The sequence below is a fragment of the Martes martes genome (assembly GCF_963455335.1).
Source record: "Martes martes genome assembly, chromosome: 5".
NCBI lineage: Eukaryota > Metazoa > Chordata > Mammalia > Carnivora > Mustelidae > Martes > Martes martes.
In genome coordinates this window covers 103,750,314-103,766,037 of record NC_137892.1, presented here as the reverse complement: position 1 = coordinate 103,766,037, position 15,724 = coordinate 103,750,314, and the positions used below count along the sequence as shown (strand labels likewise).

Sequence of the window (15,724 nt, the reverse complement as noted above, 5' to 3'; positions counted from 1 at the left end):
AAATCTAACTTCTACTGGCTCTAATATTCCAAATAATAAATGCCTGGTATGGTTAATTAAATACAGATATTTAAATTAGCCACACAGCCTCTTTGTTGTAAGTGATCAGTAGTTGTTAGCTTATAACAGACTTTCCCAAATTGTAAGAGGTGAAAAGAAGCATTTAGGATTGTGTCTGAACCTGGCTCTGCCATTAGCGGTTAAATGGTCTTGGGTCCATCACTTCTCTCTAGATCTTGGTTTCCTCACCTGGGAATGGAAGGACTGAACTTGTAAATTACTATTAGCAATTCTATACAGTCTCTTGACATGGTATTCCTGAGTGACAGAATTGAAGGCTTTTGTATTTTAATGACAAAAAGTAGTGTATGAACTTCATTTGAGTTTGGGTGTGGCAGTATTTAATATTGAGTAGTTATAGAAAGGATATACCAGAAATCAGTCAAATGTAGTCAGTTGAATGAAAGTTTTGTTTTTAGACAGCGTCTTTTCCTTTTGAGATAGGCCTAAAAATATGTTTAAGAAGCAGTTGTTTAAACTTGGCCTCATGGAATGTTTTTGCTCTCAGTCTGTGGACCACAGGCCTCTTCATCCATGGGAATGATTTGATGGGGCCTGTGAATCCATTCTGAGGAAGCATTCCCGTTAGGTGATAGGTATGTCATTTACATATGCAGGATTGTCTTTCAAAACCATGTGGATGCTGACATAATGCAATTAAAATACGTTTAAAAGTGTTGCTAAATTCACAGAAGCCTTGTATTAAGGTTGTTTGTCGTTGTTTTACTTGTAGTATTCACTGGAGTGGGGGTTTGGGGACCTCAGTTTTAGCATGGTGGGGAGGCTGTCTGAAATATGTTGATTCAAGTTCATCTTAGTAATTACAGAAGTTTATGAAATTGCCCTAGAGAACTTATCTAATTGTTCTGCTTTAAACTGCCAGTACAATGTACCCCCCCCCCCCACGCCATTACCAACAAGAACATAGCGTAAGAAGGAATTTAGTAGAGGAAATGGTGAGGATGAAGACAGGGGAGAAGAGGTCACTTACCCTATCTCCACCAAATAGTGTTTTGGAACTTTGTCTCTGACATCTGGAACAGTCTATTTGCCCTATGAGGCGGGGCTAGGAGTGTAGGCTGTTTAGGCTGTATCTGGCACGATGCTGGGGCACAGGGAGAGCCATATGACCAGAGGAATGCACCTTGGAGTTGGCTGTTAGGGACAGACAGTGTTCTTGAAGTCACATGGTTTGGAAGTATGTTACGTTTTAGCTTCTGCTTATATTCCAGTTCCACAAATATTTGAGCACACTCTGTGTGCCAGGTAGTAGTAGATCAAAGGACATGTTTGGTGCCAGTCTACATTTTTCTTTTTTGAGATAGACCTGGACATTCTGAATAGGAAGCAGTGTTAACAACCACTTCCAAGTGAAAGAGCACTTACTTCTGATACTATTTCTCTGAGTTTTACTTTGCGCCCCTTCTGAGATTTATATAACTTAAATCCACAATAATCTTTTTTGTGAGTTTTGTGATCTCCATCCTACAGCTGGAGAAATTGAAGTTCAGAGAGATACAACAGCTTCTGTAGTCACTCAACTAACGGGTAGCTAGAGGATCAAGATAGGAACACACAGCTTCTGACTCCTGGTTCATTCACTTGGATGTTTATTGGGTAGCATTAAAGAACTAAAAGATTTTTTTTTTTTTTTTTTTTTTTTTTTTTAGTATGCTTTAGACAGAGAGTAGGCATTCAAGTTTCCTAATTTCTACTTAGGAGACTGGGTATAGAATTTAAGATCTGTGTATTATCATAGTCTGTAAAAGATTCAGCTCTCTCTCACATCTGCTGGTTTCTTATTGAAGGGTACATTATTGGGGGTGGAGGTCAAAAGAGAATCCCTGATTCTGATTCACCAGGTCTGTCATGAGACTTAAGCATGGGTATTCTCCAAGTGACTCAAATACACTGTTCTTCTGCCCCACCCTCATCTTCACTCCCTTTGTGAACCACTTTGATATAAAGCCATGGGAGGCCATTCATACAGCAAATACATACCAAGAATCAACCACGTGCCAGGCACTAGTTTAGGCTGTTGGGATATATCAGGAAATAAAAACAAAGACTCCTGGCCTCATGCACCTTATCCTTCAAATAATTAGCATGTATCTTTGAATGGCTTGTTTATTATTTAGTTTTGAAGGCTAATAAATAAGAGGAAGACTCTGTGCCTCGGATATAGACAGGAGAAAATAGAAACTAGGCCTTCTGAGAAATAACAAAAGGTGAAATTACAACAGGTATGAAATTCAAGCATATGCTTCATTAAGGTTCAGTAAAGTCACCAGAATTTATCTTAAATAAGTGATTAGAGTTGATGATAGGTATGTATGCAGAAAGCCAACTAGTGACTTTACCGATTGCTTTTTGGGGGTTGGACTTCAGTAACCAGTTTTAAGAGCAGTTTATCACTCTCTCTCAAGTTCTCAATCTTTTGCAAGCGTCTTGGCTTAGGTGCCTAGAGATTTTGTAAGTTTGTCTTGATCTTTTATGTTCATGTCAGTACAGAGAGCCATTTCTCAAAATCATTTTTACCTTGGGGCCAGATCTACAACTCTTTCTTTATGTTTATTCACTGGTTCTTTTCAGATGTGTCTCTTGTAACACATGCCTTTTTTTATCAACCTTTTTTGCAAGGTAGGAGAATTTTAACTTACTGCCTTGACTTTTTTCTAGATTACTTAAAAGTTTTCTACTACCCGTTGGTCTGTTTTCCCACTTTTCTTTCCATTATATTACCCCCCCCCTTTTTTTTTTAACTGGCTTTTGTTAATTTAAATTTGGACAGAAACTATGCCTCATTTTTTAAGCTTAAAAAATCGCCATTAATCACTGGTATCATCACATCCTCTTAAGGCAAGTTATCTTGTTGCTCTGTCCTCTAAATGTAGCACCCAGAGTCAGAGGGCCTCTGGCAGGGATAAAAATAGCCTTCCTGCTTGCTGGCTTGTTGTTGGTTTACTGGCAGTAGGAAATCTTTTGAATTCCTTAATTGGGTCAGCTCTTTGCTGGTTTCTCTGTAGACATTCCCTTCTGCCTAAAATTCTTGGATGCTTTGAATCTTGCAACTTTGTACCTGCCCTGAGTTACAGTCAAAGCCATCCTTCTGTAATCTATAGAAACTTACCCATTGACTTTCCTTATCTTATGGATAAATGTTATTTATTTATTTATTTATTTTGCCACTATTATAGTTTCTTATCACAATTGAAAAAGCAAATTTGAGCCATTGGTACAAAAGGAAGACCTCCTTAGTTGTTTTTGTTTGTTTGTTTGTTTTAAGGAACATTTTTCAGTTGAATTTTCAGTTTTCATTTCCTAAAATACTTTTGCTACTTTGCCAGTTTGGCTATTATAAAAGTAAGGAGTTCGATTTTTTTTTTCTCTTGCTTCCCCCAAAGAAGAATTACGTGCATTTGTAAAGAACAGTAGCAAACTCTGGTTTTTCTGAAGCTGAAAAATCCCCCAGATGGCCACTCCCTTCTCCCAAGTTTTTAGTTTGGATCTTATTTGGCTAAAATGAATCCTTCCTCTTTCTTTCACAAGTGGAAAATCGTTGGTTATCTCTGGCTTATATTCTGAGAGGAGAAAAGCTTTAATATTAATAACACACCTCTTCTATGCCAGGGGAATTTTCTGAGCATTCTGCAAAAATGGTCTCATGAATTTCTCAACAGCCTTGGGAAGTAAATAGAAATACTTGTTTTACTGAGGTTCATAGAAATTAAGTAATTTGACCTGGCTCACAAGATGGGATTGTCTGACTCTACCCTTTCCATGGCAGAGAGACCACCAGTTGCTGGCTTTGCTTCATTTATTCATTCAACAGCTATTTATTGAGCATCTTTGCTCCAAGCTCTGGGACGCAAAGCCCAAAATTTATCCTTAAAGATTTTGTTGCCTTAGAAAAAGAGAGAGTTTAGAAATAGATAATTTAAATATAGTGTAGTAGGTGTAAAAGGTGTTCTGTGGAGTGCATGAGGTCATCTGAACCAGAGAATAGGTGGTTTGAGGCTGGGAGGACTTTCCATAGGATGTGAGGCGAGAGATAGATGGTACCTGGGCAAAAGGATGGTGGCCTGAGTGGTGAAACATTGGGAACAGAGAGAGGAGGGCATTCCAGACAGAGGGAGGAACCCAGAAGTAAAAATTAATGGACAAGTAGTTCTGAATGTCTGGAGTACCTAATATGGGAAGGGAAATGGCGGTGTGGAGAGATGAACCTGGAGAGATAGGCAAGCGGAGTCAATAATTTTTAATAAGCCCTGGCTTTTAAAAAACTGAAAGCCAAGCTTTCTGAGAGAGTGGTTTTATTTAGCTTAAAATGTATATGTCTTTGTGATTTAAATGGCCCTTTGAGTGGGTGAGAGGCAAGATTCTCCAGCTGATGTCAGTCCCAGCCAGCTCCTCCTTTGTTTGTGATTTTGCATGGAAACATCTTTACTGGAAGTTGGTTGTATCACAGATAGGTAAAGTAAGGTACTGATTTTAATTTGGGGAGTTATTTTTAGGCCAATAGAATAAATTATTAAAACTAATTATCTTTATATCATTAAGTGATAGAATATATTGAACATATTTTATTAGTTCATATTGATATGTGTTCTGCATCTGTAGAAGTATAAACCTGGTGTTCAGAAACTGAATTTATTACACATTTCTTGAGCCTTGCTCTGCATCGTCCGGGTCCCCACAGCGCCATCTTGCTGCAAGTCTCAGGCAGTGTTGGTAAAAACAGCAGATGGAGAAAGGCCGGTGGAACAGCACCTCCTTTAAACAATTATTTGTGGCGGTATAGGTTCGACATACTTAAATGCGAACTAAGGAAAATAAGCAGGAGCAGAAACAGGAGGAACATTCTAGCTAAGCAAAAACAAATGTGTGTGTATGCTTACATATGTATTTGTGTGGTGTGTGTAAATCTTGGCTCTACCTTAAAAATGGACCTAAGCCCATACTTCTCTGTTAGAAATTTTTAATGGTGTCCACTGAAAACCCTTCCCTTTTCTTTGGAGTATCCAGGTTTTTATAGTGTAAGTCAATCAAAAAAACTAACTTAGAATTTCACATTACTTGTCACTTTATAGGACTGCATGCTGTATTTTGGGTAACTTTGCAGTTATTCTGTATTATTATTCCCTAGCCTACACATATCACCAACAATGCTAGTATGACCGAAAAAGAGAAGGTCATACCATGAAATCTAATAGCTCTGTAGAACATTTGATATTTTTTGGTTTTTGTATATTTGAAATAGCATTTATTATATCAATTCCTGCTGAATCATCAGTAGCCATAATATCTGGGTTACATTTTAGAAAATAACTTTTTCCTCTAATTTTGACAAGAATACATACATTTATATACTCTAATGTATCAGAATATTTCCTTCTGGTCCTTTCTCCTTTTATCTCATTGACTAAGTTACTTTAGTTTCAGTCTTTAGAGAATTAGGATAGTACATAGTGTTCTTTTGGGCACTTACTCACCTGAGCAGTTCTTAGTCTGGTTGGTTAAATATTGGTTCTCCAACTTGCAGATGCCTGGTATAGAATTGCCTAGTTGAAGTGCGGATCTTTTCTGGACTGTAGAACTACCCCAGAGTGTAGTTCCCCAGAGTCCCACTGTATCAGTTGCCTATATTTGGCTAGGTTGAGTCATATCACCAAATATAGCCTATGCCTTCTGCATGATGTATGCCAGGCTTCTGGCTCCAAATGCCACCGCTGGCCTCCAGAGACTCCTACTTTCCTGTCATAAGATTAGGACTGCTGACCAGGCAGTGTTTCTTCATATTTATAACACAATCAATACCAAGAGCCTTCAAAGGTTGAATTTTATCCTCCAAATAGGGTTCACTAGCCTGAAATCCCAAAGCCGTCCTTCTCCCTTGAGAAATTCAGTTCTGGATGTACCAAAACCCGGGTTATATTTATAGATAGTTGAGTTATCAAAAAAACAAACAAAACCCACAAACACTGGATTATATTCAGCTTCAGATAGTTGTTTATTTTTATTTTACTTCATTTTATTCATTTGTGAAATGCTGGTATTTTAAGTTCAGTGGAATGAACTCATTGGGTGCTTACCTAGTACTTAAGCAGGAAACTCAAGGTACCTAGGTAAAGAAATTAGAAAGCTCTAATTCTTAAAGGGGGCTATTATGGTAGAAGAGAGAAAAAATTAATAACTATAATGATTTACCTAAGAAGGTTGACTCTTGCAACATAGCTAGAAAGAAAAGTTGGTGAATTAATCTAAAAAGGGGGTTGCCTTTTTGGGAAAGTTGCCCTGGAAAGAGATGAATCTCAAGGGGGGGGGGCGGGGGAAGATTTGAAAAATACCCTCCACTGGGAACAAAGGAAGAAGCTCACTGTCTCAGACAAGAGAGGGGACTGTCAGTGATCTAGCTGTGGGATAGAAGATGCAGAAATGCCTGTATAAACTGGCATCTGTAGAACAGAGAGGATCTTAGAGCAGAAATGAAGGGTGTACAAGCAGAATGAAAAGGTGTACAGGAGAATGAAAGGAAAGCTTGAAAGTCCCATGACGCTTATGAGAGTTTACGGAAGATTTCCAGAAAGGAAGTGATACGGGTTATCCATAATAGATGTTATGAATGGATGACTCGGGATATTTTAATTGTAGAGAAAAATTTACAGAAAGAACTGGCAGGTTAAGAAAGCATTATGAAGTTAAAAGTTTCTTTAAAAATGTAATTGCTTATATTTTAAAAATTGAAATAGAAAGTATTACTGATCGGTCAACAAAATGTCACAGGTGTATTTGTTACTCAGAAGCCAAAATTGATTTCAGCCTGACAGGACTCAAATAACAAGACGAGGGTAGAAAATTAAAAACAAGTATCACTTTCAGAGTTAAACTATGAACTTTGCCAGCGATTCTTCAGTGCCCTGTTGTCTTACCTGAAGGGTAGAATTACTGCATTCAGAAGCCTCAAGAGCAGAAAAAGTATCAAAGGTCACCTACCTTGGCAATAGAGGGTGGGCTTTTAAGGAGCTGTGCATTGAGGCAAATTCTGAGAACTGAGTGAAGGGACATTTTTGTGCCTGTCAAGTTGAAATATTCTTCTTATCTCTCTCTCCTTAAAACAGATAACCCAAAAGGTGAGTTTCTGATAAGGTGGAATTTGGTTTGTTTAAACTGGGCCAGCCAGTTTGGTAATTTGTCTTTTGTATTCTCATTGTTGATTATCCCTTCTTGGCATCAAAAGAGAAACATTTAGTTCATATGGAACAGTTCTGGTTTCAGTTGAAATGTTAGCATTAAAGAAATTTGAATATCTTCTTTGAAATAAAATATTTCCTCTTGAACTTTGTTTAATACAGTTAAATATTTTTGTTTGTGTGTTGACCTATATCAACTTAAAAAAATGTTTTATGGTAAATAAAAATAGTATGTGTGATGCTTTTGTTAGTTTATTTACTAGAGGGTTTTTACAGCTATAAAATGTACACGTGTTCCGTTCCAGAAAATCAGCTGCTGCTTTGAGTTAACTGATTCGGAAACACTACTCACCCCCTCCTAACTTTTGTTAACAGTTGAGGTCATATTCTTTTTCCAGTATCTCCAGTCTGTTCTTTTAAGAAAAAAATGTGCTTGTGACAGGTCATATGCTCCAGATTTATAGTTAAAAGCAGTTTCAGATGGACTTCACTGGATTGGATACTTGGCTTTGTATATTAGCCTTCAGTAACTGAGCCAATTTTTAGGAAGGAATTGAAATATCAAAATTAATTTTTGCCACCTCCTTCCCCATCTCCACCTGATCTTCAGTCTAAATAGGAACAAGCTGAAATTGAAGTAAACTATTTAACAACTTAATAACCCTTGTATTTGATTTTAAATTGTAGGAAAATTATTAAGTTCAGATTTTATTTCATATTAGACTCCCAAGCTTTGGATATGGGTTAATTAAAGCTATTAGCAATAGAGGACAAGTTTTTTCCTTGATGGTATGAGTTCATTCCTTTAGAGACCATTTCAAAGAAACAGAATTTTGAGAAGTTGAAGGATAGTTAAGGCCTAAACTTCCTTTCTTAAAGGGTTGGAAATATATGTCTGGTGGATTGATAGGACCACGTATTAGTTCTGCTTCCCATAGTGTTGTTCAGTGAAACTAGATAGAACCTTCCTGGCCTCTTGGAAGGCTTGCCTCAGCCTTAAGGCTGCTTCCCCACTTTCTCCATAGCTTGGAGAGTCTGCTTTGATTCTGTGGGATTAGAGTTTAGGCTCCTATTTTCCTAGTGGAATGTTTGTAATTATGAATCAATTCTAAATTCCCATAATACCTGATTTATAGAGTGCTGACTTTGGTAGATAATTAACAATCACATTCTCCTATTCATTCTCTAAATGAGCAAGACTTGTAGAGGGTTTTCCATCATTTTTATGAAGGTGGATGTAGATGTAGAATATGGAGACTCAAAAATGTTGCCCTAATGATTTTTTTTATAACTTACAGCATAGAACTAGGCATATGATATGCTACTCAGAAGTAGGTGTATGGTGTATGGTCTGGATACCTCAGCTTAGTATGTAGAAACTCTTCCAGAACAGAAATGTAATTCCTGTTAAAGGGAGAGATCCCAGTGCAATTTCCCCCCTTTATTTGAGGCTACCAATTTGGAAAGATGTTGCATCTTCCAAAAATTTTAGTACTGTCACAGATTCTTTTTTGATGGACATCTTGGGTGTCCATTTTAGGTTCAAAACTAGATTTTGAACCACTTCAAAATTAGAAGGAAACTAACCCAGCATTTTGTGAGTACCTACTGTGCTCTGGGCGCTGTGCTATGTGCTTTGATATTTTCTGTCACATGTAAGTACAATAATATGTTTTTCTTTACTCTCTGTACTCTTCCTCCAAAGTGAGAATTTAAACCCATTAGTGTGTCTGTACATGTAGGCATAAGTCTGGCACTTTTGTTATGAATTATATAGAGAAATCTTCCTGCTGATTATGTACTTTTAAAAAACAAAGAAACTACACACATGAAAACATTTTCACATTTATGGGGCAAAAAAAAAAAACTATTATTATGAGTTTCTATTAGAATATAACGTTATAAAGAAAATTACTTTGTATGGGAATTTGGAAATTAGAGACCAAATAGTTAAATATGAGGGATATTTTATTTTCCCACTTTCAAACTTACCCTTTTTGGATGTTTGTGAACATGCTGATTGATATGTCCTCTGACTCGTTGTGTTCATCAGCACAGCAAAGTTTTATCCCATAATAAAGCTTTTAAAAAATACCTTACCTTAATTAAAGCTATTAACTCAGCTTTGTTACTGAATACATTTAAACCATCTATGAAAAAAATAAATTTAGTAACGGCCTTCTTTTACCTTCAGGTCGTCTAAACTATTCATATCCAGGATCCGATAGCTCTCTGCTTATTAATGGTAAGTGATAATTGATTTACCCTAGTGAAGTGCACAGAAATGAAACAAGTTAGTTCTAGATGAGAAAATATAATAGGTATGCTTTGACAAGTGGAAAAATGACATTAGTTTGTTCTGTAATGATAATTGTAAATTGCTATTAATTTATTAGCTGTATAATGAATAATTATTTTCCTCCAAATTGTGGCAGTAACTTTTTTAAACATTGAGAACTAACTTATTCTCTGTCTTGAAATTGATGACAGAATAAATGAGAATCCCATAATGATACATAAAGAATGGTTTAATCTACCATTAGATTCTGTAGAGTGACCTTTGAAATGTCAACATGAAAACCATTTCCATGTAGTTAGAAAAATGTTCCAGGAGAAAGGGAGGGTAATCAGAGATCTGAAACCAGAAAATGCGGCCTGAGACCACAGGGCTTGACACTGTAGAGGACAAGGTCATTCACTATTTGCTGTCTAATGAGAACAAGAAAAATGAAGTTTTATTGACCTTTACAGTGTCCTTGGTAAATTCTCCTTTCTGGTTCTAAATATTGCCAGTGGGCTGTTGAGTTCTCTTTTATGTGCATATGCTGCAGCAGATTAAATTTAACAAGGGGCATCTCCTCCTAGAAGGAATTGAGTCAAAAAGTGTCTGTTTTGTACTACTGTAGTTTAATTAGGTGAAATACCAAAGTCTTATTTACTTCTTTTCTACTCATTCACTATTGAATATGGATTTTAAATTGTGCTCACAATGCCTTCCATCTGTCAAAGCTCATTGTAAGTCCCACCATCTCGAAGACATGTTCTTGGCTAAATAGCTCAAATATTCTCATTATTCCAAAGATAAAACAAAACCAAAAAAACAAAAAACAAAACCCCAAAACAAAAAAACAACAACAAATTTTGTACTCCTTGTCTATGGTATATTGTGAATGGAGGATTAAAAATTATTTTTAGGAAAAAAATTATTTTTATGACTGGATCTACTTTTGGTTAATATTTGACATCAGTATTCTATAGAACATAAGATTATTGAGCCAGTAAAAGTTAAAAGGAAATTTGACATATGAGAGTTGCCATGGGTGCATTAGATCCTCTGAAGACTGTATGATTTATAAAAGTCTCACTTATTCATCAGCTTTGACAAGTGGCCTTTGGCCTTTTCATGCTACAGCTACCAGAAATAATACCAAAATATAATATTTCAGTGTAAGTGTGGGTAGACCGAAAACCAAACCCAGTGGTGATAATGGCATCAAGATAAGCGGGAATAATATAAGGGTTGCCATTCTAGCAAGACTTTAGCTTTTCCTGTGGAACGAGTTTCTGAGTCTGCATGCTGGAAATGGCAGTGAACCCAGGATTTTAGATTCTGATGTGCGATCATGGGCAAAGTGGTCAGCTCTTCTTTGTCTCATTTCCTCATGCAGTTGCTAAATTAGATCCGTTCCCTCTGGAGTCCATCTTTGTTGAGGTGAGACTCTCTCAACTCTCTAATGGGTTTTCCTGAAAGCTAAATTCACTTCATTTTTGGAGAGTCTATTATTGTGAGATTGCCTCTTCTGCCCCTGCCATTAATATCCTTTCTTTTATGAATAGATTATTTTTTGTGACCCTTTCTTGGCAAAGAAAAATAAAGGTAAAAAATAATTACTTTTTGAAGTTTTATTAGTCCATAGACTCTAGAAAGGGACTGGGTGGTTTTTGCTGTTGCGTACATGGAAACTGTGTTTATTAGAAAGGTATATCGGCTGAGTTTAAAAATTGTCTCAAACTGAAAGATAGGAAGATAAAGAACAAAGAGTCGTCAAAGAGGGAGAACTTGCTGATTCCTTAAATATAATCCTAGCGGGATTATGACTGCCATGGTCTCAGATCTAGTGTTCATCTCAGAAGGTCCTAGAACTTGATTTTATCAGATTTGTTCAAGTGTTAGTTCTTAATAACCAACCAACTAGGACCAGATGCCAGTTTATACATTTTTAATAAGGAATAAAACTAGGTAGACCAGATGCTGTAGGTGACTGACAGAGTTGTTCTTTCTCCAATAGCAAAGTGCAGATTATAGCAGATTACTTTAAAATCATAAAATTAAAGCAAGGTGGGGGCGGAGGGATGTTGAGACAATTTTTAATCACTTTGGTGTGGGTGTAGGCATTGCCCATTCTCTTCAGTCAGATTTATGAAACCTCTTCTATGGTGGATTGCTTCTATAGATAAATTAATCTCATTTGTGTGTTGATGTTTTAGTAACTTTGCTGACAATTTAGTTCATGTTTTAGAGATACCCATCTTATAAATCTAGAGTAAAGCGCTATTTGTATTTAACGAAGATAAACTTTGGACTCATAAATACTACCCATTTCACACAATTGTGATGAAGATGAAATGCATGTAAATCATTTAGCATAGAGCTGCTATGTAGTTAAAATAATAGAATGGTTAGGAATATTTGTGGCTAGGAATATTAGTGCTAATATACACATACATATTTTGGTTAGGAATATTAGCGCTAAAAATTTATAAGGAAAAAACAAAACGGGATTAAGATAAGTGTAAAAATCATCTATTGTTGAACATGCTTTTTTTGGCTGATTATTAAAATAGCTAACATAAAAATTACTGTATTCATTTTTAAATGCAGTCCTTTTGTATCTCTTATCCATGCAGTCTTTCCTTAAAGCTGAAAATAAAAGCCTAGTACATTGTGTTGATTTACATTCATTATTCAACTTTAAGACTTTAAGGAACTGTAAGGAGCTGTTCTTCCCTGTCCACCATAAATTATCTATTCAGGCTTAAGAACCTTTAGAAAGGTGATTATTTATATAGCTACTCTACTTTGTCTCAACTGTAACTTTCAGAGCTTTTTCTTCCAGGCTGCCGTTGAGTTGAAAGCCATTTCTTTTTTGTTTAGATAAAAAGCGTGTGAGAACTGTTTACTCTCTTCACTTGAACATCTGAATTTTGACTATGATTTTCATTGTATAACTTGTTTTGAATTTTTCAAGTAATCTCAATGCTTTTTGGAAAAGAAGTGGGGTTTAAATTCTGAATAAATAAAAAGACAAAAAGATTCAGAGTAGTCTACCAGCTTCAGCAGTTTATATTGGAGTAACGTTGGGATTTGCATGTACAAAGATAAAAAGAGCTTACTCATCTAGTGGATCAAATTACTTTTCTTCCCCCTTGGCCATGCTCAATCGTCAGTTTTTATACTATGCAGTGACCTTCATATACCACTCATGACTTTTAAAAGACACTGCCACCATAATGCAACAAATAATAATTGATAACTGTGCTAAGAATGTTGTGGTGCACATTCTGGGAAAATTATTCAATCAATCTCTGTTACTAGTTGTAGAGATTTTTTTTTTTTTTTTTTTTTTTAGAGGACATTCTTGGGCAAAATCCTTGGATGTTAAGTATATTAAAAAACCAAACTTCGTAGCTACTTTCTGGAGACTGTATTAGTTTGCTAGAGCTGCCTTAACAAGTACCACAGACTGGTGGCTTAATCAGAAATTTATTTCCTCAGAGCTTCTGGTCCTAGAGGTTACAAGCTTAAAATCAAAGTACCAGCAAGGTTGATTTCTTCTGAGGCCTCCTTGGTTTGTAGATGGCTGTCTTCTCTCTGTGTTCACATGATTTTCCCTCTGTGCATGAATGATGTCCTAATCTCTTCTTTTAAGGACATCAGTCATACTGGATTTGGGCCTACCTCAATGACCTCATTTAACCTTAATTACCTCTTTAAAGGCCCTGTTGCCAAATACAGACCTACTCTGAGTTTCTGGAGGTTAGGACTTTAGCATATGAATTTTTAGGAGGGAACACAATTTATCCCAGAACAGATACCTTTTTGAAGTAAATTTTATGTAATAGGAATATAGTTAGAACATCCATTTTATAGTTAAAAGCAAGTAAAAGTAAAAGCAAGCCTGAAACTGACTCAGTTTCTCAGCCGAGTCAGAAAGGAGTTCTAAGCTTGGGCCAGACTTACCTCACATTCCTGTGGTCTGTCTTGGTGTAGCTTTGATACAGACACCAGATTGGAAGGTTAATTTTCCTTTTACCCATCTTGAAAACTTTTTTGCCTGAGACAACAAACATGCAGTCGCAACCACCTCTTTATGAAAGTGCTCGTGCTTGGTGCTTTTTTTCTCCAACCTTCCATTCCATTGCATTAGTCCATAGGATTAACTGCTTCAGAAATGAAACTCTGGCAGGGAGAGTTAAAGAACAACAGCAAAATATATTAGATTTTAATAAATTCATGTATGTATTTCCTTTTCTTTGTGGATTTCTTTCACTTGGCAGCATCCACTAAAATATTTGCTTGTCCCAGAGGAGGAGATTAGTTAAGAGATCTTTTTAAAAAAGGTTAGCATAGAACAACTCTTAATTATAGTTCTTTGGAATGAAAGGAGGAAGATTGTTTGCTTAAGGGGGGTGTAGTACACAGAAATCTATGAAAGTGGGGAGGGTATAATTTAGCCACGAGAAATGTAGATTATAGTTACTTACTGAAAATGTATATAATGTGGTTCTAGTTGCTACAATAAGAAGAATGTTGAAAGATGCCTTTGTGAGAAAATATATTGTAAATTCTAAAGTGCTCTGCAATTGTTAGCCTTAGAATAGTAATGAAAAGCTCAGAGTAATTATTGAAGACAACTTCAGAATATAGACACAGTTTATTTTTGCGGAAAGGAAAAAATTACTACTTACTGAAGATCATGACTGTGTGGTCATCATGTATATATAGGGTATCTTTTGTTATTCTCTCTTCAGCTCTCCATTTTTGTAGAAAACTGAGGGTTAGGGATGTAGAGAAACTAGAGTGCCATTCTCTACCCTTTTCTAAGATAGCTCTTTACAAATAATATCTTTGTCTCTTTATTGTATCGTATCAGCCTTCTTTGACTATTGTACGAACAAGTTAGTATAAACACAAGCCAATGTGACATGTGAAATTCCAACTACTAGGCATATATTTAAAATAATTTTGTGACAGGGAGTCAGTCCATTACATTAGGGGTTGATTAATAAGATCATTTAAGATAATTCTTTGCATCTTTGTTGGATTGTATGCCCTGGTCTTTATGATGATTGTCTGCTTTTTGGTTCTATCAACTTTATTCTTTTGTGAACAGATTAATTCCTTTTAGCTTCCAGCCTTTGACTTTTATCTTTTTTAAATGATTTACTAACTTAACTAATTTCCCTACATACTTTTTTTTTCAGTCCTACTAAAAAAATCAGTTATATAACATCTTTGAATCTGAGTCCTCTCCCCCTGTTTTTTCCGAATAGAATTGCTATCTGTTTCTCAACTTGGGTGCAATGAGAGATAGATGGAAAGCCTAAGGTGGGCCAGATTAGCCTGAGTATGAGCAGTCTTTCATTGCCTACTAAAATCTAGTAATATTTTATCCTTCATCTTCTTTACAAAAATGTTTAGGTCTTCTCATGGAGGAAAGGATATTTTTCTTTAATATAGAATTTGTTTGTTTTTAACATAAGTACCAAGAAGAAAACAAAAAAGGGGTCTGTCAACAAGTGTAGTAACATAGTTAATAAATGTAAATAGTACAGAAATGGATAAATCAAGAAGTGAAATCCTTCTTTCCTTCCCTGTGCCAGTTCTTCTCTCTAAGGGTTCTTGTGGTTGTTTTTAGAAAGAAGATTTCATCATATTTCCACATACCTGCTTATGTTTTCTTTATTTTTACATGTACACAATAAGAATTGTGCAGTACACATGTAGGAAACTCATGGAAACTACATCTTAGAGAGCTTTAGATATCAGCACATGAATATGTGCCACTCTGAAAATGGCTGCATGCTAAAGGCTTTCTGTACCTTCTTTGCAAATCTAGTATCCCAGAGTAGTAAAATGTTTTGCTTGAGGGAATTTAATGATGAATATAGGGCATTCGTAAGCAATCCTATAAAGATATTTTGGAAATAAAGTGCTTTTCAATAGATCTAATAACAACATGCATCCAGAAATTATAAAATTTATAGCTAGAATGTTTCTAGCCCATTTAGAACATTCTTGAATCATATTAGTACTGATCATGAAGTTATTGAGAACTTTATAAGTAAAAACCAAGAAATAAAAATAAAAATAGATAAGTGTATAAATAGTAGTCATTTTAAACCCTGTGGGTACTAGAAGATTTGTATTCAATAACAGCATGCATTTTTAAAAAATCTTTTTAACAGTATAC

At 35.8% G+C, this 15,724-nt stretch overlaps 1 protein-coding gene across 3 annotated transcripts in view; it reads left to right on the top strand.

Moving 5' to 3' along the window:
* CPEB4 (cytoplasmic polyadenylation element binding protein 4) overlaps positions 1–15,724 on the top strand; it is a 59,316-nt gene that overhangs the window by 27,930 nt on the left and 15,662 nt on the right. For 2 of the 3 annotated variants that reach the window (XM_080804081.1, XM_080804080.1), the window contains exon 3: positions 9,445–9,495. The exons of the other annotated variant lie outside the window; for it this stretch is intronic. In XM_080804081.1, coding sequence (XP_080660207.1) covers positions 9,445–9,495 — 51 coding nt within the window. The remainder of the gene's footprint in view (positions 1–9,444; positions 9,496–15,724) is intronic. 3 annotated transcript variants of the gene reach the window in all.